A 26,680-nucleotide genomic window follows, 5' to 3' on the forward strand; every position below is an offset into this window, starting at 1 on the left:
GTCAGAAAACCAATCTATCGCCACACCCCGTAGGGTCGCTGGAAATTGTCTTACCCAATCATCCTCATCCGTCACACCATTTGCCGTCCAGATGGTTTCACACGTTTTACAATGTCTGATAGGGTCTGCTGAACCATCACCGTGAAACTTGGGTAACTTTTCTTTAGGGCCAGCCATCGTTACTTGCCTTTGATTCTAAGGTACTTGTGAACCCGCATTTTTTTGAGCTCCCACGTTGTTCTAGACTCCCGCACTGTTCTGTGCTCCCGCGTTGTTCTGTGTTCCAGCGCTGTTATGGGCTTCTACGCTGTTCTGGATAACAATCTTGTTCCCAACAACTGCATTGTCTGGTGAAAAGTTTTCAAGAGACGTTCTATTCTCCGCCTGTATCCATTCGTTCGGTGTATCGGAAACGAAGAGATCACTCCACGCTCGTGCTCCCTCGGCACTCTGAGTTGTGCGAGTTGCTTCCCTTCCGTTCGGACACTCTCCCCTCGATGTATACAGGTCAAGGAACTCTTCCCTTGTTTCCTCCACCAAATTCAAGCGTTGTCGAGTTTCTTCTAGCAATTCCCTGGTACTCCTCAGTCTACTAGGTGAGTGCACTCCCTCCGTCTGTGGCTCTTCACCCCTTCGGTGCCCCTCGGTAATCTGCTGAAGTCTCTATCTGTGCTCTGCTTGCTATGTTAAAATTAAAGATTCTTTTTTTGTACTTAGTTCATTTTTTTCTTTTACCTTGTTCCGATCCTTGTTTGGCAAATTCGGCATTAATCTTCATATCATTTCTTCGTTCCAAGTACGTCTGGCAACAGCGCCAAATGTTTACTACATAGGGTAAGAAGTTCAACACATGTATAACACGATTCAATTCAGAACAGGTACTTTATTCATGTATGCACTTGTTGATTACAATCCAATTACAATGACTACAATGATCTATCGATGATTCCAAAGTCCATCTCGAATGTGTACATATACCTTTCCGAAGGGGTGACTCAAGCGTCACGCGCCCGTTTGGATACTACTCTACCCGTCGACTGCACTATACATCTACCGACAACATCTATAAAGTGAACATCAACACTTTGTTGATCGATAGTATAACATGACTCTGTCACTATATCACTCACCTCATCAACAATAACAAGTGTACTATCATCAGAGTATACATCTGCAACCACATGCATACTGCTAAACTCCTCGTTGGATGGTTCAACTAACACAGAAGTGGCTGCTGATATGACATCATCCTCGCATGCTCCTACTCCCACTATTCCTGCATCACCATCAAATACATGATCTGGGGAACTCATGCCAACAATTGCATCATTTGACTTGACATGAATTCTTATCATATTCCACCTCAATTGTGCCCAACTCATGCAATGTTTCGTAAGAAATGTCCTGCAAATCTGAAATCGCAATTGTATCATCACATTTCACTCTTTGAAAAAGCGATATCATGCTCTACTCAAATCTCAGATTCGAAATCAATTGGGTCATCCATTTGTGATTTTGATTAATCTCATTCACTAGCACATCCAACTGTTTCCCAATACCCTATATCTCAAAATCTCCATCCCTTGGTGGAGTACGCCCTCTGCGGGTATAATGAATACCAAACCTTCTGTCACACTCCATAATGTTGAAAACCAAGTCCTCTACCTGTGGGTCAAAAGAAAAGTGATGAGCACTCCTCACAGTGTAATGCTGATAAAAACTCTCAATCTCATCATCAAACTAGGAATCAGCAGATGGCTCCACTCTCTAACTCTGAACTATTGGTCGAGCAGGATCCTGGGCAACCCTCTCAACAAACTCAACCACCAAATCTCTATTGGGAAGCATTGTAGCCATGGTCTCTACAATCTTCCTCCCCAATTGTTGTATAGCACAAGAGCCTCGAATGAGAGTACTCTCAGATATATTGTATGAAACCTCCAGCAAATCTGAGCTCTCAAGCAAATACTCCATGAATGACTTAGTATAGTAGAAATTATATGTGGAAGCATCAATCTGCTCCCCCGCAATCCACAGCCAATTCCTTTGAAAATGTCACAATGTCGATTGTCCAATGCTACCAGCTGTGCAAAAAGAAGAAATAGATTCACTTCTAACAGAAGGAAGCAAATCACCATGAGAGCCTGTCTCCACTGATGCTCTCACCTCCTTTGTACATACTACACTCATATCCTGGACGAATGTGTTCGCCACATCATCATGTCCCTCATCCTCAACCATAGAAGAAAACTCACCACCAACCATAATATGTAACTAAACAGGGTCTAGGGCTAGTGTCGATTGTACCCATTCTAACTCCATAGTAACCTTATCCAACTGTGACTGTGACTCTTGAGGAGCCAACTGAGTATACTGAAGAGAGTCCATGGTCACCTCAAGCTCTCAGGTGAGCTCAACCACTTACTCCTCTTTCCCTAACAACATTTCATAGCAAGTGTTACCCCACTCCAGAAGGTAATCCCTATCAGCAACTAACTGAGAGTAACTATGCTTCAAGATCCTAAAAGCCTCTCAAAGTGCATGAACCTCTACTAGAGAAAGAGTACTATCACCATGCTCATCAAACATAGGAGCACCCCAACCAAATGTAGCTAACATCTGACGGATAGCATCAAATTGCTCAAGAGCTAAAGAAATGTTACTATCACTCACCTTCAGCTGACAAGTCACATGATACCTCTGTAATCCCTGATTCCTATACAAGCCCTCTGTCTCACTAACTGCACTGAGATAAGAAACTGAATCAGAACTCTCCACCACAAGATCGACCATACGTGTGCTATCTTCCTTGCACAATTCTACATTCGACATACAATTGCCATGTACCTCAACCAACTCCTCATCCGAAGAAATGGAAGCCCTTGTATCAATTTCCTCACATGTCTCAGCTTCCACCTCAATAGTAAGATCATGTAAGCATCGATCTTGGGACCCATCCAAAACCTCCTCGGAGTCATCACCCAATATCTGACAAGAGGTGTCATACCCACTACATCTCATAGCATCATCAAATGGATCATCAGATGTGTCCATACTATCTGCATTGACATCTCTTGACAAAGCCTCAACTGCGGACTCTTGACTCTGCACACATGACTCAACGCCAAGCTGCGAATCAGTAATACTAGAGCATAAACCCACATCTACTGACTCCGCTGAAACACCCACATCACCAACATCATAGTTGGGTGACTCTATACATGTCTCGGTCCCACCTAAGGAAGCAACTGCCTCTTGCACTATAGCAACACCATGAGATCTCACATACAAATCTCCAATAATAATCTTGTCCTCGAGAGAGCCGAAAGTATCAGTGGTAACAACTGCATCAACTGTCTCTACACTAACTGTAGCAACAACTTTGGGAGCCTGAACTTGCTGAAGCTCGGTGTCGCTATCCTTTGCTGCCACTAACACAACCACATGTTCTTGTGAAATAAGTCCATCGTCAACACTGCAGATAGGACTAGCAGGTGTCATACTAAATATAGGTACATCTGCATTAGGGACTCCTGTCGGGAAAAACTCAAGCTTCCTTCCTTGCAACCTCGATGTCGATCTTCTAAAGGCAGAAACATTATACTTTGTTGCCCTCTCAATTGTCTCTAGATCCGACAAGCTCTCCGTCAATCTCTGTTGATGAAGCTTAAGTCTCTCCATACTCTCCTGCAAAGCATTCATCTTCACACTAACTTCGTCATTACTCCACGAACTTCTAGAACTGCCAGTCCTCCTATGTCTTTCCATGTCTAGAAACAACAAGAGTGCTGATCACTTTGATCACAACAACAAATCTAAAATAAAATAATTTTCCTACCCAATAGGATGGCAAGAAACTACTCTGATACCAATGCAATAACCCCAACCGATTATAACTTCATGAAACACCAAATTCTTTTGTAGTTCAATTGTTTGACATTTCGTCAAACACTTTGCAAGCAAGCTCTGATACCACTGGAATTGCTCCAAAAATATGAATTTTCTTGTAGCAAATCACTATAGCAAATTACGATAGCAAATCATTGTAGCGATGGCACTGTAATAGCGTCACTATAGCAGCGGTACAGTAGCAAGTTATTGTGGCAACATCACTATAGCAATGATACTGTAGCAGCGATACTGTAGCAAAGTTACTATAGCAATATCCAACTTATTCCTTACTCCACAAATCTGGCCCTAGGCCACAAATTTGGTACAATGAGAAGAATGATTTGTCTTCTCCAACACCCACAACCCTTCGAAAGATATTTCACCACCTCAGTTATGCGAATCAATGGGAGTGTTCATTCCCAACGATCAATGTACCAACTGCAGAAACCCTTGGCTCCACAAGCTATCCGAAAGAGTAGAAAGCAACACATTTGATGCTCAACAATGAGGCTACCCTCCCCATTTATTCTTATCCTCCAATAGATGGACCCCCTTCTAGAAGATATAAAATAATATTTAATTCCTCCATCTAAAAGATTCTTATAATCTATTTATTTAACTTTAGTCACTTTTAATTTAATTTATTTAAATATAAAGTCACCTTTTAATTTTAATTTATTTAATGACTTTATAAGAAATTAATTTAATCAATTTCTCCTTATTTCTCCACTTAGCCTTCAGAGAATGTAAAGGCTAGGAACTCCACTGAGATGCTGAAAAGATGGGGAACATTACAACTTACCACAAATAGTATGTACACAAAACTAAGCCCGAACGAAGTCCAATCTGAGCCAAATGAAGACTAACCTATAGCTTATTGAAATGTGGAGAAGACAAGACACTCCCAAGCCAAGCCACTACCACAGAAGACCCTTTATCCACAATAATCAGCCTACGAGGATCACAATAATAGGCTAATCCCTGAAACCCCAATGCTAGGAAAAATGGGGATCTATATGGTTGAAGGCAAAGGTATATCAGATTGCCTACCTCAAAACTTTGCTCAACCCTATATCGGTTCTAATACATCTTTTGTTAGTTCTGAGCCCTCTTAAAGTTGTCCTTTAGAGATCTTAGGATATCCAAACTTTCCTACAACCGATCCTTAGCCCTCGGTACACAACTGTCATCTAACGCAAGATCTACAACTAACAATGGCTCATACCCATAGAGAGCTTTGAAGGGTATCATACCTATTGACATGTGATGGTAATGTTGTAATAGTACTCTCCTAAATGCACTCAATGGACCCACATCTTCTACTATATTGAATCGCACTTACTAAGGTAACCTTCCGCCCACATAATTATAATCTCTATTTGACCATTCATCTGTGGATAATAGATCGTGCTCAAAGATAACTTCATTCTTGCCAACCGGAATAACGCCATCCAAGAAGTGCTCAAGAAATGAGACTTCCTATCATTAACTATGTTCTACGAAACACCTCTCTGGAAAAACAAGTCAGACACTTGAGCTGCCTAGCATCTTGCCGAAATGGCAAAGAAGTGTTCATATTTGTTTAACCAATCCACCATGATAAAGATGGAATCCCTCCCTTGCACTTTGGGAAGCCCCATCATAAAATACATCAAGATGTTGTCCTACTTTTGGTCGAGGATTAGCAATAGCTGAAGTAATCTCACAAGTAAGGTGTACTCGAATTGATTTTGCTGGCAAGTTAAGCATTCGCGTACGTACTATAGTACGTCATTCTTAAGGCCCTTCCAAGAGAACCTTTCCTCAGTTTGTCTATCTTCATGTATCCCAGTTGTCTAACCAAGGTTAAGTAATACATTTCATTTAGAATTCTTTCATTTATCTTGGATTGAAGTACCAAATAGATTCTTCCCTTGTAGTAAATGATGAAATCAACCACGTTATACCTGTCATCCTACACTTGACCATCCATCAGTTGGCACGTGAATGTATTCTTCGAGTATTCAACCAACAAATATGTCTTCCAATAGGTCGAAATATGTTATAGAAAACATATGGCAGGTCTTCTTGATAGGGCATCGGCTACCACATTATTCTTACCCTTTATGTACTCTACCAAAATCAAATGCTTGGATTTTCGTCACCCACTTCTGTTATCATTTGTTTAAATCCTTTTGCTCCAAGAAATATCCCAAGCTGTTGTGATTTATCCGCACAATAAATTTTTGCTCCATCAAGATACTGCTGAAACTTCATCAATGCGTGCAAGATGGCGAGCATCTCCTTGTTGCAGATGGCGTACAATCATTCTACTCCCGAGAGCCTTTGATTCTCAAACACAATGGGGTGACTACCTTGCATTAACATTGCTCCAATGCATTCTCCCAATGTGTTGCACTCCAGGTCGAAGGGGAGAGTAAAGTTTGGAAGTACCAAAAATGGACAAGAGCTCGTGACTTCCTTCAATTTGTCGAACGTGTGCTACACTTGCTCATCCAATGAAAAAGATTCCTTTTTCGTCAGACCTATCAATGGTGCACCGAGCTGTGAAAATTCCTTCAAAAAGATTTTGTAATACTTGCACAATCCGAAGAAACCACGCAGCTCGAAGAGAGTCTTGGAAGGTGACCAAGCAACTAAGCCATAATGGCTTGAATCTTCTCCTCCTACACATGAACCCCTCGGGCACTAATGATGTGTCCCGAGTACAATATTCTGTCATTCCATACTCAACATTTGGACCTATTGGAAAACAATGATTGTAACTCCATGATCCCCAATACTTTGACCAAATACCACAAATGTTCCTCCCACATCTTGTTGTAGATCAACAACTCTACAACTTTTCACATTGTCTTAGATTACTTACACAACATTTTGAGTACCCACTTCCTCAATGGATTGGCAAAGAATGTCAGCAATAAATGCACTATACTTCACCTCTCCTTTATAATCTATTGCTCTCAAAAACATTGTCCCTTTAGGGGACACTACGATAAAATTGACCAATGGGTACTTTTGCATCTCTTCATCCATCAAGTATAATGGACATTCCCATTGTCACACATGAATCCTTTATAGGTTTCAATGAATTCTCTACATATTTCACCTCTTTGTCAAATAAGGTAGCTTGAATCTTCTCATAATTCAGGCCCTTGTACCCTATTAGAGCCTCACTTATTGATTTCACCATTTTTTACTAGTATGGTAAGTAAACAACATTGAATGCCAATCCACTCACACTCTTGATTAGTAACCTCCCTAGATTCATTGTGAAATGGTATTTCCAACTCTACCTTTAATCTCTGATGTGTAGACATAACAAGATGTTCTTTAGGTAAGGACAAAAGTGGATAGCCTTCCATAGGTTAAAGATAAGAAGGCAGTGGAAGGGCCTTCATCTCTTGAGACTTTGTCTTTTGAAAAGGACTATTCCTTTTACACCCTGCTACTTGAATTTTGCATGCTCTTTAATTTATACCAAGACTAGCACATCCAAAAGGTCGTTATCATCTAGGTTGAAATAAAATTTGATGCCTAGTTCAGGGATATTGCACAAATGGCCTCTCACTTGATTATATGAGCTCAAAATATTTCTTTGCAACGATCACAAATCCAAATGTTTTCAAGTTGTAGCACCATTTCAACTTATTTGCAAACGGGAAAGTTTGGCTAAGTTTGGAGGTAGGGTTGAATCCTAGAGCTAGAAATAGTTACCATTTTGATACCTAAGACAACAAGTTTAATAAATGATACATTGGAACAATTGAAACAAATGAAATTTGGGAAAAAAAGTATATAAAAGCAACATAATAGTTAATTCATTTAACTGGTTAGGGGCTTGGCTTGGTTGGCAAGTGCTTCTTGTTATGAAGCGCAAGGTCACAAGGTCCAATCTCCCCCCAGCTCGGGTGGTACCAATGGACATGTCACACCAGTGTCACCAGTCATGTTAAAATGTTTATTAGATGCACTACAATTTGCAGAGGGTTCCATACACGATTCTTGCTGTCTAAAAAAAATATTTTATTTAAAAAGCATGTTTATGCATACCTAGAAGATTGAAATCAAGCCAAAAGCTTCAAAACAAAACAGGAGTTCATTTGTGAAAAACAATGCAATGAAAAATACCAAAAGCTTCAAAAAAACCTATCTATTTTGAAAAAATCTTCCTCCACTATCTCCTTGATAGCAAACACTTGCAACTGCATAGCTATAGCACAACCACCAGCTTGGAGTGTTCAGCAGTCAATCTCAACTCAACTTGTGCAATGGTAAGCAGAAAAAAAGCTAAGCAATGGGGGAAATTATTTCTTGTTTTTCATTCACAATATGAAACATGAGTGGGCTTTTCACTTTTAGATGTTACGCATGTCATAAATTAGAGTTGGGATGGGCAATTAGACCTTTCAAAAAAGTTTTTTTAAAACTTTAAAATGTTAAAAAAAGATTAAGAAGCACCAAATTTAATGGACTAGTGAATAGGGGTGATAGACTTCGTAGGTTCGCTCGGGTCCGTCCAAGCTGAACGCACAACACTGCTGCAAAACCCTGTCCAAACCCACAAATGACTGTACCTGGACTGCAAACCCAGTCTGAACAGCTTAAGACCCAGTTGCTTCTACAAGCAAATCAGTAACATAGCTAAAATATTATAAATAAGTATCAAATGCACAGAGATTTTCAATAGTTGTTAAATGGCTTCTTGTTGCGTAGATTGTTGGTCAGGAGTCATTTTCTGATTTCTTCTGCTTTGTAGATTGAATAACTTGGTGAGATTCTACAAGTTTTGCGTTGCAGTGTTCACTACAAAATAATTTTAGTTTTACGTATTAATTTCTTATTTAGGTTGTTAATTTGACATTTATGCTGACCTAAATCTAAATCAAGTGTTTTCTCATATGTTTTCAGTCTTTAATGTTAGCTATAACAAGCAAATGCATCTTTGGTTTAAAATTTTGCACTAGATACTAAATCAAAAGGCCTCTTGTCTTGAGAGGAAGTGCTAATCAGCCTTATGCTCAAGCTTGAGAACAAAAAGATGGGGTTACTTTCAGTTCATTTTCTTCGCATGCTTTAAAAAAGCCCTGCCAGTCCTAGGTTTGTTGTTACTTAATGTGTATGGACACTTATCATATCCTTCACTCTTTATTAGAGAGCTTCCCATACAGTTTTGGCAAAACAATCTACTGTATATGCTTTTCTATTTTGAGCTATTCCAAAAGGTACAAATACAAATGCTATCAGATTGTCCAGCTGTATCCTTGGCATTTAAAATAATTCTATCTCCACATGGTGATGCAGCTCGATGGGACACTTTTGATTACAGATCTTTTGGAGGCAGCCAGCAAGAAGGCGGAGTTGGTTCATAAATCAAGCTAAATCGACCTTACTGGGTCAGTATAGTATATTGATATTTTATTGAGTAATATGGTCGACTACTAGTGCCCTTGTAAAAAAATGTTGTTCTTGTGAATTAATCATTTCATCATAACAATATTGAAAATTGTAGCTGCAATAGAGATCTTTATCTCTGATTTTGTGAAATAGAAATATGACCGTTATGGCCATCTTCAACTGAAGAAATATTTATGATTAAATATGAGATAATATTATATGCAGAGACGTGTCATGTGAAGAGGCATGTGTTTGGAAATATGAAGAGACTTGTTTTTACTTTTTAGAAATTGAAGGGACCTTTAGTTGTGATTGAAAGTGTCTTTCAATTCTATTTGTAGAAATTGAAGGGACCTTCAGTTGTAATTGGATTGAAAGTTGTGATTGAAAGTGTCTCACAATTCTATATATACGTGAGATTACTTTGTATATGGATCACATCAAGTAAAAGCATCGTACTCGAACATTGTTATTATCAATAAAAGAGATATTTTTCTGGTGTGGCTTGGTTTTTCCCTTCAAGTGGAAGGGTTTTCCCAGTACAATCTCTTGTGTCATTTGTGCATCTTTATTCTCTTTTATTGTTGTTGTTTTTCTTCATTTTCTGGGCAAAAAATCAACATGGTATCAGAAACAGGTTTAGATAACAGCAATCAGAGTTTTGTGTGAAAGAAAAGGCTTCAATATATGACTCCCATATAGATATTTGTATTGTTAGTGCATTTTGGTGATGTCATATTTATTTATATGATGATATCCTCCTCGTTTATTGTTGCCTTTCTTTGATAGATAGGAAGAAGGGAGACATTCTATCTTCTTTATCATTCTCTTTATTCGGTATTCCCTTCTATGTATTCTTTAATCTAAGTGTTTGGGGGTAAAGGGATTGAAACTTGTCTTAGCAAAGGGTTTTCTTGAGGGTTGTCTCTGCTTGTATCTGGTCTGTGTCTATCCATTGTGTGAGCATCATGAATGCTGGAGCTGACTTGGCATCACTTCTTAGTGGATCATCTCCCAACAAAATCCTATTTCACTAAGTCTTTATTGTTTTCTTTCATGTGTTGTTATTCATCTTTATTATGTGACACATTGGCTTGACTAGTCATTGCCAGTTCTTTCCAGATTTTGGCGACTTTGTATTCTTATCGAATAGGCGTCGGGTGTATTCAAGTTTTTTTATTTTTCTGTCAGGTTGGTGCAAAGAGTGTGATTGTTGACATAAGACAAGAATTGGAACGTGAAAAAGGAGCATGAGAGTTGTTGAAAATTCTTGTCATTGTTTTTGTGAGAATCATGTGTATAGACGATGTCTTAAGTAAGCCCCTTTCATAAATGGCTAGATTGCCCAACAGAGTGTTTGTCAAAAGCCTCTCATCGCTGCCAGAAACGTTATCACTACCACCGCTGAAGAATGATTGTCACAACCGGTTTTCTTTGTTGAATGGGATTTCAACCCACGACTTGGGGATTATATTTGTTCCCGGGGGTTTGAAAGTCAAACAGTCACTGCATATTGTTTATCTGTTGCGGTAAGTTAGTCAGAGATCTGGGTTTTGAATCCTCAGCATGTTGTGGTGTTGGGTAATGGTGCAGAATTGGATATTGTGGAGGAGTTTCAGGGAGGTGAAAAGAGATCTTACAGGACTAATTTTGTGTTAAAAGTCAACTTGGAAGAGGAGGCCACGCTCTGTCATTCTTTTGTGCAGTTGCAAAAGCCCGGAATCATACATATCAAGTGGATTTTGTGCAACAGGGTGGAAGACTGGGATCCAAGATCACCCATATTGACCATATGCTTTCATCAAGGATCTACATCAAATAATGCAGCAGAAAGTAAAGAGGGAGAATTATCTTTATAACTCCCTTTGAGTATTATTGTCTGAAAATGATTGTTTGTTATGGTCACTTTGTTTTGTTACTCGCTATACCATTCTAAGAAACAGTATTTTGCATTTTTAGGGCGTAGGAAAAGAGATAAAAAGAGTTAAAAATCATAGATTAGACAAATTTATAGCAGTTAGAAGTCGAAATTCTCTCAGGTTGATTATGTTAACCAGTATTTTGGTGTGTTTGAATGAGTATTGCTTTGTTTATCTGTTCTAACCTTAATCTTGAGTAATGCAGTCGATTATTACATGACATATACTTTGGCCAGCCCTGGAGGCTTTTACATTTGCATGACAAGCAAATTGCAGTAGTGAATTCAGTAAAGGTATTTGGGACCGAAAGCAGCACATAAATCTAGGGTGATGGAAGGTGAAAGTAATTCGATCCTGTGTGTCAATGATGGATCCTTCTTAGAACGGTTTAAGCAACTACAACAGCGACAACAACAGGAGAAAAATCAAACATCTTCACAATCTACTACAACTACAACAGAAACAACAACAGCAGGAGAAAGATCAAACGTCTTCACAAACTAATAAAACAGTTGGTGCTAAAGTGGTATTTATGGTTTGTGTGCTTGTTTGAATCAGTTTTCCAGTTGCATGGCCAATAAGTAAGCTTTTGGACTTGTTGTTGGGTGAAGAACATATTGCTCTCTTTTGTAGAGCTGAGTTGAAAACATTGGTGAATTTGCAAGGAAACAAGTGTATGTTAAAGAGATAAGTATCCTATGATTATATCTTGAATACTGAATTTTTGTTACAGCACAGGGAATAATATTTACTTTGAGTATTAATCTCTATATATCTCTTAATGATAAATTGATTTTATGAATTATTATTAATCTCTCTTCATTGCAGGATGCATCAATGAAATGATGAGAATCCAAAGGAAGCATATTCAGGTTCAAAGGGATGTTAGGTGACAAAGGGAGATGTCTAAACCTTTGCAAGCCTAGGTGACAATAAAAAAATTGGAATCAGCTATCTTATTTTGCTAACCAAAGTTGTCCCTTCTGAGAGGGAGTCTCAGTTGAGAATCTCATCCATTCTTACACATGTTGTCAAACAGTTCTTCTCTATGAGAGTAGTTCAAGGTGAAATCTCTTGTTCCACCCTTTGCCAATAGGCATTGTGGACCACCCTTTGGGAGTAGGCATGGTGGCAATGCATTCTTCTCTGGGAGAAGTTTGAGGTGAAAGCCCTCGTTTCACCCTCTGTAAGTAGGTATAGTGGACCAACCTTTGTAAGTAGGCATGGTGGAAATGTCTGAGGTGAAAGCCCTTGTTCCACCCTTTGCAAGCAGGTATGGTGGACCACACTCTACAAGTAGGCATGGTGTAGGTCATGTGTATGGCTCAATAACTTTATTTTTATGTGCTTATGAAGTAACTATGATAAATTATGTTATGATGGGATAACATATTTTATGTGATGAGAATTTATCATTGACATCTTTTGTTGCAGCGTTGTGCCTTCCATACTAAAGATCTCTCTCTTGTTAAAAGGGAGTGTTGAAGATTGTAGCTGCAATAAAAAAATTTATCTCTAATTATATGAAATGGAAATATGACCGTAATGGTCATCTTCCACTGAAGAAAATATTTATGATAATATTTGAGATAATATTATATGTAGAGATGTGTCATGTGAAGAGGCATGTGTTTGGAAATATGAAGAGTCTTGTTTTTAGAAATTGAAGGAACCTTCAGTTGTGATATGAAGTGTCTCTCAATTGTATACATACGTGAGATTGCTTAGGAGATGGATTGTACCAAGTAAAAGCATTGTACTCGAACATTTTTGTTATCAATAAAAGAGATAATTTTCTAGTGTGGTTAGGTTTTTCCCTTAAGTGAAAGGGTTTTCCTAGGATAATCTCGTGTCATTTGTGCATCTTTATTCTCTTTTCTTATTGCTGTTTATCTTCATTTTTTGCAAAAAAAAAACAAAAATATTATAACTTTGTATAGAAGATAAACTCAATAATATTTTCATGCTACAAAAATTGTGAAAATTTAAGAACATCCAAAAATAAGATGCATATAGCAAGGTGAATACATTTCATATCAAACAAGTGACAAGATTCAAAGTTAATCATCGCGATCATATGATGTGTCAACTAGTGCCATAAACAAGTAACTTGAGTTTGAATAAGTGAATTTTGCACGATTTACAAAGTGGTTGTTCTCAATCTTTTATCATAATGTTCTACAAAGATATCAGTTTCTCTCCATTATCATTTATAAGCAATGTACAAGCACCCTGAATTCTTAACATTCTACGCTGTAACAATTATCAAAATCACAAAAGCTATAATTGCCCTTTTGCCTTACAGTTCCATTTCATATTTCATAAAATAACATACGTTGTCAACAATCAATACTACAATAAGCTTCAAAAACTTTTCAGAGCAGAACAAAATGATATGTGGCATTTGAGTCATTAACTGCAAATCATTAAGGTTTTACATATCAATGGGACATGTAGAATACCAAAAGAAGATAAAACTCTGTAACTAACCGTAAATATTCATGTCACGACAATATTGTCGACATTACAGAATTAAAATCTAATTGCAACACTTTGAAGTTTTTATGCCAAGAACAATGTGCATTTTAAAACAATGTAATTAATATAGTTATTAATATACAATATCAAATTCGAGCTGGTAATGTAGCTTTAAAAAGTCTATACCTGAGTTGTCTTTTGCAGAGTCTGTAAAGCAGATTCTATGTCCCCTTTTAGAGTATTAACACGAACATATCGAGGTTTGGAAACGCCTAAAATAGACCATATGTCATCAAAACAACAGAAACTCATTGTAATATTTTATCCACTTCAGTACATTATACATAATCTAATCATTTGATGACAGTGATGCGACTTATTTACATCTCTCTATCTGTAATAACCTATTGCAATTGCCAGGCCTATGAGATTAAGAAATAATATGATCATCGAATTCCAACAGGAAACCATATTCAACCTATAACATCAATTATGTATGTCCTTGTGTAAACATCAGCTGAGTTTCTTGAACCACTATCAATCCTTTCCATTGTAATAAAAGACAAATATAACAATCTTCTTTCAAGATTGCTTGCAAATCACAACAAGAAAACACCATAATGACCAATGACAAGTTAAAATGTAACAGCCACTGCTTCTTGCCCTATAAACATAAATTGTCATTATCCTTCCATTGTCAATAATAAGAGCATTGTTTTACGCAGTGATATTAAAATGTTGCAGCAATATGAATCCATATTTAAAAGTTAATACAGGATAGTGCACATGTAAAATCATAGTTGGAAAACTCTGACTCGGCAATAACTCAGCAAGCCCAAAAAATGTGACTCGGCAAAAAACATGGCAACTTAAAAAATTGTTTAAGTTTCATTAGAAACACTTTATATTTTGGAAAATTCAATGAAAAGATGTATCCAATGAGTCCATAATTGAGTTAAAAATGTTTTCTATTAAATTTGATTGATTTGAATGCAAAATGAGTAGAAATTTGCATCCTTGTGTGGAATCCTAATATAATAGTTATCTGACAACTATAACAAATTTATGATCATTGCTTTGAAACATCATCATGATTTAACATAATATCTAAATTGCTTGCAATATTTTACATCTTCCTCTTTCCTATTCTAGTTAAACCTTTGGAGAGGTTCTAAATTTATAATAATCGCATTCAAATCTTGGATGGTAATAATATTGTTATAGTAATGAAATTAGTTGTCGACGTTCTTGATTTTGGTCTCCGATCCCAAGCCTCCCTATTGTGATTAAATTTCTTATATGACAGGAGATCCCAGTAACTAATTGGGCTTTGCAAGTCGAGATCCCAATGAGTTTGAGGGGTAGTGATGGCAAGCTACACAAGATATTTCAAAGGAAATATTCATAAAAAATTTATGTTTGGACCTTTTTCATGCAGTTGAGTTTTTGCCGAAGAGCGAGTTTTATTGTCAAGCTTTTAATTGATAAACTTGGTGCCCAAGAAACCTCACAAGTTTTAAAAGACTCGTTGAGTACTCTGCAAGTAGTCCAACTATATGTAAAATACTTAAGAGTGTTCCATGCACCTTCAAAATGTGGGGAAAGGAGTACATTGGAATGGGTTTCTTCGATAACTTATTTGGACAGAGAGAAGATAGTGGCACCAATAACATAGATAATATTTGTGAAATTAACTATTAAAAATTTACAATTTAGCATTTATGTAAACAAAATTAATTGAACAAATATTGAGGATTTCAAATATCAATAAATTCAAACTCAATGATTTCATCAAAGTTGCAACAGTCAAAAAAGAGCTACTGGACCTACCACTGATTGAACTTATTGTCCAATGAGATGTCATGATGTACTCATCATTAGAATTGCTAGACTTATCTAACTTCTGCAAAGTTACAAACAGACACCAAACAACCCTATGCGTGCAGCCAGATCCTTGTCAACCTGTGTTGGCTCCTCTAGGTGTACGTCATACCATGTTGTTGAATTCTCTTTGTAATCAATTGTCTTGGAATATATGAGATAGAACGGACGACGTTTAACCACACGATTCTCTACTCTCTTAGAGATAAACTTGTTCCTCTTGACAAAGTCAACAAAGTTATATATAGACTAGTCCCCCTTGGTGTAAATACATTTGATATTTTTTGAAAATATTTTAACTGAAAATAATATGTAACACAACTTCCTTTTCACGTTCGGATCACCCAATTCTCAAGATACAATGTTCAAGATTATACAATTAAACTGAAATACTACAGCTCAAAGGAAATACAATAGGCATCAAGTGAGTCGATACCACACATTCAATGGAGTTTATGCAATATTTGAAATGATAATACACTATTCCACTTATTTAGTGGTAAGAAAATATCAAAATCTCCACTTATTCAATGGAAATGAAAATACACTATTCCACTTATATATGCAAAATAAGCAATAAATATTTAAGATGCCTTCTTCAGATTTTTGCAAGAAACTTACAAATGGAATTTTGAACTTACCAATACCTTGATTATCTTTTGGCAACAAATCTTCAAGAAATTTAACATTTTCTTTCATGCATATACGAGCTAATGCTGTTTGCAATGAATTCTTTCGAGACCTCACAAAATTTTCAGGATCGCCTATTGAAACCACATTCTGCAAATGATGATTAAGTCATTACGCATGAGGCATAACCAACTACGAAAAATAAATGGCATGTCATGCAGGAACACACTACTTTAAATATCTAAATGATTTGATGTTTTCCCAAATACTTATTTACAATATAAATGGCATGTCATGTGGGAATAAAACTTCTTTAAATATTTTTTAAAATTGATGGTTTCAAAAATAACTACCATAAAATGATATAACACAAAATTAAAGTATAAAATTGGAAAATCATATATTTGGTACTAAGTAAATTAAAATATAAGATTGGAACATCATATATTTCGTAGTAAGTAAATTAACATATAAGATTGGAACATCATATATTTGGTACGAAGTCACACGAAGTTGGTCAAATGTACATGGAACAAACAATAGAAAAATACATATACAAATCTGGAATAAACGAGTCAGCGCGCAATAGGCAAATTCTATAAGAACTTTCAAAACAAAAAAGTTCACTGCTCACAAAACACATTTATTATGCCGTTGTTTGTTCTTAAATTATAAGTACGCCATGGCCAATCTGTATGCTGGTATACCATTCTGATGTACCACTAATAATCTTAAGCACACCAGTCTCAAAAACAAACTTTAGCAGACAAATATCAAGAAAAAACTTGTGCACACAATAAATCTTAAGCTTAGTTGCCGATTCGTGAATCGGATCCGTGGATTCAAGATTTTTTTTTCCCAATTATGACTTGTGGAGGATTTGTGTGTATATATATATAAATATATATATACACTAAAAAATGAGAGAAATATACATAATTCTAAAACTAAATCATTTCATAGTACGATTCTAGTGTGGATCTATGAATCTCGTATACCTGATTTATTTTCACGGTCCATCAAAAAGGTACCAAAGACAAAACAAAGTCAAACATTTTTTTTTCCAGATTCACGAAAACGTAGTGTTTTTTTTCCCAAATTTTTTATTGTTTTCGACTACAAACTATGCAGATCATGAAGAACAAATGCTGAAATTTTCAAAAAAATCCATGATGTTTGCAATCTTTTGAAAATTGGTCAACTATACAGTTTTGATGGAGGATAGCCGCGTCCTAAAGAAAATGAACACATTCACATTGAATTACTGAATTACAAAATGAAATTATGATCCTTGAGGATCCTTGGGCTGTGGCTTGGATCCTTGATTCTGCCTGTGAATCCTCAGGCTGTGGCTTGGATCCTCAAGGATCCGGGCAGGATCCTTGGTGCTGCCTATGCAGAATCAAGAATCCTGCCCGTATCATCAAGGATCCAAGCATGAACCGGATCTGGCCTGCCCGGATCCTCAAGGATCCAAGCACGAATCCGGATCTAGATTGGATCCGAATCCGGATCTGGCCTATCTAGGACGAATCCAGCAACTAGAATCTTAAGGATTTCTTTTCCCATTTTAACAAAAATAATAGGAGCGATAAGGCTTATCAATGGGGATTTTAGAAGGGAGACATTTACCAATCCTTAAGATAAAGTTTACATGCTTCAACCGTAAAAATGTTAAATGTTGAATTATAATGCAATAACATTTCTGAGTATTTTATTCTAGATATATTCTGGTATTTTTGTTAGTTTAAATCTGAAAATATTACAAGCAATTATTGGTTATAATATCTGTGTTACATTTGAGAAATTGGGTAAAATATTCAGGCGGGATATTACAGTGGTATCAGAGCACTGTATATTACCAGCCTGAAGGATCAAAATTTGCAGAAATGAAATATTTATAGACCAAAGTTGATTCAGGAATAGAAGTTTTTATCAGATAGTTTTAATGGCCAGTTTTTGAGAACAACTCAATTGAAAATTCTATTCAGTATTCTGAGAAAAAGGGGCTTTTCGGTTCAATCTGAAGAGAAAAGAAATATTTTACTGAATATATTTAAAGAGCTCTGAAATTCCTTTGATTTTGTTATTTATGGATCTGGAAAAAAACAGATACCTATTTGTCAAAGGAATGACAAAATTAATATTTGTCAATAGTAATTCATAAAGATACCCACAATCTAAATCCAGAAGCAAAAAAAGATACACAGAGTGTGACCCGAGATGTCAGCTCAAAAAGATATACACAATATAAATGCAGAAGCGAAAAAAGTTAGTATTTCATAAAGTCGGGCAGTCACTTCATCTACAACTGTCGTTGATTTAAATATAAAAAATTGGAACTTCAATAATTCTTTGTCATGAGTCTGTTTTGTGGGTCCAAAATTATATATTTGAGCATACATTGGCATAAATAAATTTTCATTCAAGCTCAATAATGCTTATGGGTTTTGAACTATTGAATATTGAGGAACAATGCAATTCATAAGCAATGACAAAGACTATAGTATTGAGAATATAATTTGTAGAAAATAATTTGAGCCCTGGTTTTGACCCTTTGGAATATAATTTGTAGAAAATAATTCTGATTCTTTCTAAGAGAGTCTGTAGCCATTGTAATAACACTAAGAGCCTCCAAGTTAGATGGGTCACATTTCTTTAGCTTCCACAAGCTTTTTGTGTAACTCATTTTCAACTCTTCTAGCATCTTTAGCTTTTTTCTTCCCTATTGTCTAAAAACATTTTTTCCAGCTATTTGTCATCACATTCCATCTTTGAATCAGGTTAGATTGCTCTGTTAAATTGCAATTAACCATTTAATAAATTTTATAGCAGCATTTATATTCTCATCATGTAGGAGGGAGGTGTTTAGTGTGAATCCATCAAGGTGCTTATCAATGATCATGGTTTGGTTGATCCTAGTTATGTTGGCTATGATAGGATGGTGATCCAAGAGGGTGTAAAGATAAACTTGAACAAAGTTCTCTTCATTTGATTTATTAAAAGAGAAAAAATATTTGTTAGCATAACATCTGTCTAATCTACTGTAGATCCTCTTTTGTCCTTTCTAATAGTTAGACCATGTAAACCATATACTATTGTGAGAGTTCTTTTCTCCTGCCAAGTGATCAAACATGTTCAGTTTCTTGACTAACTTGTTGGAGAATAACTTTTCCTCATAGTTCCATTCAACACTACTAACCCCTATTTTGTCTTGCCGTCGCTCTAACATATTGAAATCTCCTGCAACAATCCATAGGATGTTCTTTAATTGGCACATCCAATCCCAGAGCTTAGCCCTACTACAATAATCGTTGGGTGCATAAACTGAGCAGATACCAAATTCAAAGTCTTGGGTCTCCATTATAAGCCAAACCACTCTATAGGAAGGGGAGGTTCCCCACTCCTTGACAAACTTGCTCCATCTAGGGCTAGTTAGGATTGTTGTCCCACCCCTACCTTTCTCATGGTTAGTGGTATAAAAGTTGGCATCTTTCCAGATGCATCTAATACCAATATCCAAGTGGAAGCCAATAGCCTTGATCTCTTGCAACAGTAAAAAGTCAACATCCAAATGTTGTCTAAGGAATCTCTTAATTATATACTTCTTGTCTAGGGACTCCAACCCTCTAACATTCCCAGAAATGAACTCAGCTATCATTGGATATGGATTTAGGTTCTTCCTCTAAGACGGAGTCTTTAGTCTTAAAGAATTTTGGTAGCTTACTTTTTTGCACCTTACTAGGTCTCTCTAAGGCAATAAAATTAGGCGGTCTACCTCTCTTTCTAGTAAGTGGAGGATCTTCCCCAGCTTCCATCTCCTCACTTTCAACCCTTTCATTCATTTCCAGATATCCTTTCCAGGGGACCTTGGATAACTTTTTAGCCTTAAAAGCAAGTGGAACCTCATCTCCTAAATTCCTAGGATTTTCTTGACCAAGTTTTGATTTCTTCTCTCCATCCATTTTCTCTCCTACCACTTCATTCTGCCCTAAGTCTGAAACGAGCTTGTCAAACTCCCTTACTAGGCTGGGAAAAGCTACCACCAAAGCAAGCTTTCAAGAGGATTAGGTTTACTGTAACTATTACCATCATTTAGGTTTATTGCAGGGATTACTAAGACATCAAAGTTGTTTAACCTATCTTCTTCCACGCAAAGGTTGACATTGTCTTCCAACTCTGTAACAGCCTGGGGACCAGTTCCACTCTCCATTACCTCCATAGCCACCTCCACATCAGTACCATCCAATTCTTTAACCTTCTCTTGGGAATGAGCTTGGGGGCGGGGGGGGGTTTGAAAGATCTCTAAGGTCGCTCACTTCCATAGAAGGCGGAGGACAAGAGGGGATTGAATCTTCTTCCTAAACTTATGTCCTGAGATCTTCTTAATCTTTTCTAACACTACTTCTTGAGCATTTTGTGTTCTATGCCTCTATTTGGGGTCAGACAGCTCAAGAGATTGAGGGTCAGGAGGAGGAATCTCAACCAATAAAGGATTGCTATTGAAGTGGGAAACATCTATAGACGCTAGGAATTTAAATGTCGTACATAAGGCTTCCAATTCTTTATTGATTTTGTTTGAAACCCTTGGAGTCAACATGGGAGAGACTGAAGGATTGTTACCTGAGTTGTCCAACACATTTTTGTTGGTGGATGAAGATTGCTTCAGAGAAGTTGGGGCTGAATTAGGAAGTAGTCTCTTTGCAATAGGGCAGTCTCTTTTAAAATGTCCCTCCTTGCAAAGAAAAACACGAGTTGAGACCTCCTAGGAATGTCACTGGGCAAATATGTTCAAAACCATGAATGGAGAATACAATTTTCTCTCAAAATTCCTTACCTGGGTTAATAGCTAACAAAATCCTTGCATCTGCATGAGGGAGAAGGGTAGAGGCTCTATTAATTTTAATAACTTTCCCTAGAGGTTCAAGGGCTTGTGGAATAAGGTTCCAAAGAAATGGAGGAAAGTTGCTAATAGAGACCCATCTTGGGGCGGAAAGGGCAAGAATCTCATCTTTGACGGCATCAAGAGACTGGGTGACCGCCCTAAAAGAAGAAAAAATCTATTCTCCAAAATTGTTTATTAACAACCTGTCTCTGAGCGTTAGGACTGTCAAAGAATAACAAAAAGAGGCCTTTTTGGATCATACAAAGGTATGAAAAATGTAAACCTAATGTTTTATTCCAATTATTATGTAACCAATCATTGAGAAAAGGCCTAGATGCTAACTTATCAAGGTCTTGAGTAGCAAGGAAAATAGCAGTTTCAGGAAGATTACCAATTTCTGACTCTATTTCTTTGTTCATCTGTGTATTAGGAACAAGGATAATTGCAGAGGAGGAGTAGGTCTTACCTGAAACTCCTCCAGTGGTTTCTCTATGATCATTTCCTTCCCCTTTGTAGAGAAACTTGGCTCCATCAAGGATGCTTGGTGAATTCCTCACAGCCTGGACGAACGAATTTGACAGTTTAGGTGGGTTGCTTGCAGCATGCAATGGAGAACATTTTTCATTGATGTAACTCAATCTTGGTGAATTCGAGCCCATAAAGGCCACCTGCTTCCCTTTGGTAATAAATGCAATTCACAAGCCTAGCCGTCCTGAAGGCATCGTGATGTTGGAAGCCAACACCTCGGTGACCATACCAGGTTGCAAAGCAACCACAAGAATTTTAATTTTTATATCAGCAATTATATACCTTCACAATGTCATGAAGATAAAGATGAATTGAGTGATAGAAGTTCCGAAAATTCATGTGATGGTGATCATTTCGTTAATGGAGGTGAAGATTTGATTGATCTTGTGGTAAATCAGAAATTTCAAAGTTATCCTCAATGCATACTAAGGGCTTCTATAGTCCAGATAGAGATTTGACACCCTGTTTTTATCATATGGCAACTATCGATTTATTGATTGGTGACTTCATTTTTATTCCTATTTCAGTTATTCGTGGCTTCCCTGCTTGGTCTACTACTACACTTTCATATTCAGTTTGGCCTACAGGAGTTACTGAGTCACATGGGCATTTGCAGTGATAAAAAATTGTTATAGATAGTGCACGAGATATATTTATTTCCTATACATGGGAATAGTGAATACCCTCAACACCATTCTTGATGTCAACGTATCTTATAGTGGCAGCATATGGTGGTCTTATGAGCTGAACTTGTATTGGCATTGGTGGAGTGATCTACTTCATCAATTGACTGATTCAAGAGGATGGTGGACTGTTGGACATCTATTTCTAATCCTAGGATCGAATTAATAGGTTGATTTAGGATCCAAGAGTGTTAACAGGATGAATACTTTGCATTTTGCAGATTATGAATAGTTGATTCACTATTTGAGCCTTGGTGCAATTACGTACATAGCAATGCAGCAGTGTTTCTCAAGTTAACTTGGGATCAAGGCATCTTACTGATGGATGAGTTGCATCCTTTATTTTTGGTTTCACGGCATGGCATGTTCCTATTTCAAGGATACCAGTATGAGCTATAGAGTGGCTTGCAGATTGATATGGGATCTTGGTATTAAGAAATCTCAGGGAGGGAGGATTGTAATGTCTCATTTTTAAAACATTAAGAAATTGTAAGCCAAATTATTAAAATATTAGAAGTGACTTAATTGGGAGTTGAATGCAAATTATTGAAAAAGTCAATGTAATATTAAAAGGGATAAAGGTGATGAAAAAAGAAGACAAAACAAAGAAAGGGGGAGGTTGAAGAGTCATTGCTTGGGCATTAAAATAAGACATGATTCATTTCAACATGCCTAGATTTAGATGGGATTTCAGTTTTCTTCAATATCCCTGTCTAAATATTTTCCCAAATTTCTCACACATGATTCAAAAATGTAAACAGCTAATTCATGCAATAACTTTCAGCAAATGAGTCTCAAAAAAAAATTCTTTGATTCCAATTTCCAACTGTTGAAGATTGTAGCTGTGATAGAGATCTTGATCTCTAGAAATATGGATGTTATTATTGTTATTGTCACCTTTAGCTGAAAAAGACACTTATGTTTAAATTGTAATATTAAATGTAATGACGTGTGTCATTCGACATGTGTTAAGGCATGGGAATTTGAAGAGTTGTAATTGCAATTGTAAGTCACGTATTGGGAAATTGGAGAGACCCTCTATTGGAATATGACGTCTCTCCTCAAGTTATATACATCGCATCAAGCGATAGGCATTGTAAACTTGAACATTTATGATCAATAAAATGATATTTTTTGTTGTGTGGCTGGGTTTTTCCCTTCATTCTAGAAGGAGTTTCCTAGCATATTTCTGAGTCTCTCTTGTTCTATTTTGGCTATTAATTATTGCTAGCATCATTACTTTTTGGGCTAAAATCTTAACACCAACAGTATATAATAACCAGCAACACTATGAATTTCCAAAATGAATATTACAATCAACACTTCATCAAATTAACACTCAGCTCCGATCATACATACAAAAAATACAGTCATATTGAAGAAAAGAAATAAAGTTCAAGCACAAATAAGACACCTGATATGAAATGTCCACTAACAATGGATTTTTGTCTAGGGTCCTTTGGGTAGAAGGTTTCAGTTTTCTTCATTTTCCTCTACTTGATTCTTCATATTTCTTTTGTCTCTTATTCCATTTTTAATTAATGTCTCCTTTTAATAATAAAGTGGCATAATAAATAGACTATTAAATCTTCTAACATTAAAGTAAATATCCTGTCATACTCAGAAAGCCTAGTGTAATAGCTTGCTAGAATCTCCAAGTCCAATACTACAAAACTAGAAATACAAACCCTTGTTGACTTACTATAAATAGTCTCTACAAACCTACTATCTCGACTCGGATCTACCTAAAACTGAAGATGTCTATGTCAAAACTCACACTAATACCTGCAAATATCTTGGTTAGGCTATAGGACTAAGGTGAAAAGGACTAACGACGCATACGTGAATAATGGCTAGAAAAAGGGGACATTAGAGTCCTCCCTTTCCAAAGATTGCTTGCCCTCAAGCAATTTGTATCTCCCTATTTTGACCAAAATGCCTGGATCCCATATCATCCTCGAGGGAGCTGCCACACCAAGCCACTATGCTACTCAAATACAAATAACATGTCTAGAATCGTGAAGCCGCTCATCAATTGCCCACAAGAGCAATGCACCAATCATACTAATACCAAGATCCCTAATCAGTCTATGTACATAATCTTTCGAATCACCTTGCCATGTGATACTATCATATACATGAAGATCCTCAATCCAACATAGAACCTCACTTGAACTAAAATCACAAGCACTATTTAGGTCAAACAAAAGTAGGATTTCAACATAATGCCAACCACCTTCCCAAAACATTACTAACCATGCAATTAATCCCCTTCAATCCCACAATAAAACATCCACCTCCCTAGTTTTCAGTAATATCTTGTCGCTCCATACCCATAATAGATGGAATGTCCAAAATATCCAACTGCAACAACACTGCCCCTCTAACATGTTCCTGAAACAGTAATTGTACTAAAGAAGTAAGCTAGCAACAGCACTGGACATGGCTTCCTCCAAGATGAAGGGAAGTGCACCAAGCCAACCACCCATCCCACACCCATGCAATAAATGGATAAAAGAAGTCCTTCATGATGAGCTAAATGGAAAACAAACTACGATGAGACCGTAATTTGATGCACTAACCAACTCCTTTGGGAATCATGTATTATCACTAGGATTCCATAACTGTCTAACTATATTAGGAGTCATACAATGCACATCTTTGTGTGAAAAATTCACACTATCAAGCAGACCAAGCTCAACCATGCCATATTGAATGGTCACCACCCAAGTGTTATCATCAAGCTCACCATCTGTGAGAGTAGAGTAACCAAAGGCACTCGATAAATGTGGTTGAGTCCTAGCTATATGAGAAGAACCAATCAATGGATACTCATCTACACTATCCTTTCTCCTTATGTGCTCCTTGACATTACTATTAGCCAAGTCTCTATCAAAGGCTGCTTTGTAATCAGCATTATGTCCCCTTGTCGAATGTAACAAGGCAGCCACCTCTAGCTACAATTAGCATAAATCTAGGACTCTTGATTAATTTCAAGAGGTGTTCCACCATCCAACTCAAATAGTGGATTCTCAAATATCCAATCATCATCCACCTCAAAAAGTATGTTATTGTGCTTCATCCAATCAACATTATAGTGGCTCAAAAGTATTAACATCATAAGAATGAATATCCTCAAGACTATCCTCAACTACCGCTACACCAATAATAGTTCCAAAAGATGCTTTATCAACTTTATAGTTATCAATCAAAGGATATGTTGTCACAATGCATGGAGACTCCTTAGAATTCACTCGTAGTTAATCCATGGTTATGTCTTTTTCTACCTTGTATTCTTTAAGAATGCCAATAGTTTCATCCCTCCTAAGCTGCCCATATAACTGAATTTTGTCTTCCTTTTCATGAACCTTTACAGGCTGAAATAAAAATTTCTTCCTTTCCCCCTCAATCTTTCCCCTTGTTACGAATGGTTTCGATTTTTGCTCACATTGTTTGACAACATTCATCAAAAGAACTGACATGTGTTTGTTTCAAATCAGCCAATATGGAAGATGAGAAGTTTTGAGAATCATCGTCACTCTCTTCAATGATCACAGACATGATGGACTACATGAAAAATAAAGCATTTCGCTTGTGGTCCCCTTTAATGGCAATCATAAACTGATGGAACTTATCAAGAATTAAGTCTTCACAATCAATATCTATCATAATCACACAAGCTCTAAGCTTTGCAATTGTTTCCAAAATTTTGTTTGTCTTACCAAAAGGATGGATTATGGACGTGACTCAATCCTTGAAAACTTTCTACAATCAATTGGAATACATCCTTCATATTTTCCCCGTTGTAAGGACACTGTGGCGTCATTATCCTCATAACATGAACAATACACTGAGTAACTACAAGTCTCACATCTGTATCGGAATGTCTCAACAACATAGGCTTAACCAAAGGGATCACAAAAGAAGGATGTTCACTTGCTTACTTTTAGAGCCTACTTGTTCTATTGTGGATAAACAATTCTCAATTGCATCCAGATCGCAAAGTAATATATGCTTTGATTGAGGCAAACCTGCAAATTTTCTCTCTACAATAAGGAGCTTTTTCTTAAAGATTTTGTTCCTTGTCCTTGGCAACAAATTTTGTTAGCTACCTAAACATGTTTGTTTGTTGTCTTGAAGCGTTGGTTAGAAGTTTAAGATGCCCGTTATGGTTTCCCAAATCTGAAACTAAACAACAATTTTTGAAATGTAGCTCTGAATTTCTTGATACGTACATTAGTATTCCACAGTTATGACCATCATGTAGTGCTTACTATGACCATGTATGATACCAGAATTTGACGGCTGGATTTATTGCTTGAGAAAAAAGTATGCTATTTATACTCAAAGTCAGCGCATAGAGAGCATATTAGGTTTCTATAGCACTC

General features: G+C 36.8%; 1 protein-coding gene across 5 annotated transcripts in view; it reads right to left on the bottom strand.

Moving 5' to 3' along the window:
* LOC149552426 (S-adenosyl-L-methionine-dependent methyltransferases superfamily protein) overlaps window positions 1-26,680 on the bottom strand; it is a 323,723-nt gene that overhangs the window by 244,203 nt on the left and 52,840 nt on the right. For 3 of the 5 annotated variants that reach the window (XM_089787983.1, XM_089787981.1, XM_089787985.1), the window contains exons 4-5: window positions 16,208-16,346; window positions 13,872-13,957 (exon numbers count right to left, since the gene is read on the bottom strand). In XM_089787983.1, coding sequence (XP_089644109.1) covers window positions 13,872-13,957; window positions 16,208-16,346 — 225 coding nt within the window. The remainder of the gene's footprint in view (window positions 1-13,871; window positions 13,958-16,207; window positions 16,347-26,680) is intronic. The other 2 variants (XM_089787984.1, XM_089787982.1) reach the window with 1 other exon arrangement.

This window comes from Cupressus sempervirens, chromosome 6, assembly GCF_028749045.1.
Source record: "Cupressus sempervirens isolate cs-2001-9-10 chromosome 6, ASM2874904v1, whole genome shotgun sequence".
Lineage (NCBI taxonomy): Eukaryota > Viridiplantae > Streptophyta > Pinopsida > Cupressales > Cupressaceae > Cupressus > Cupressus sempervirens.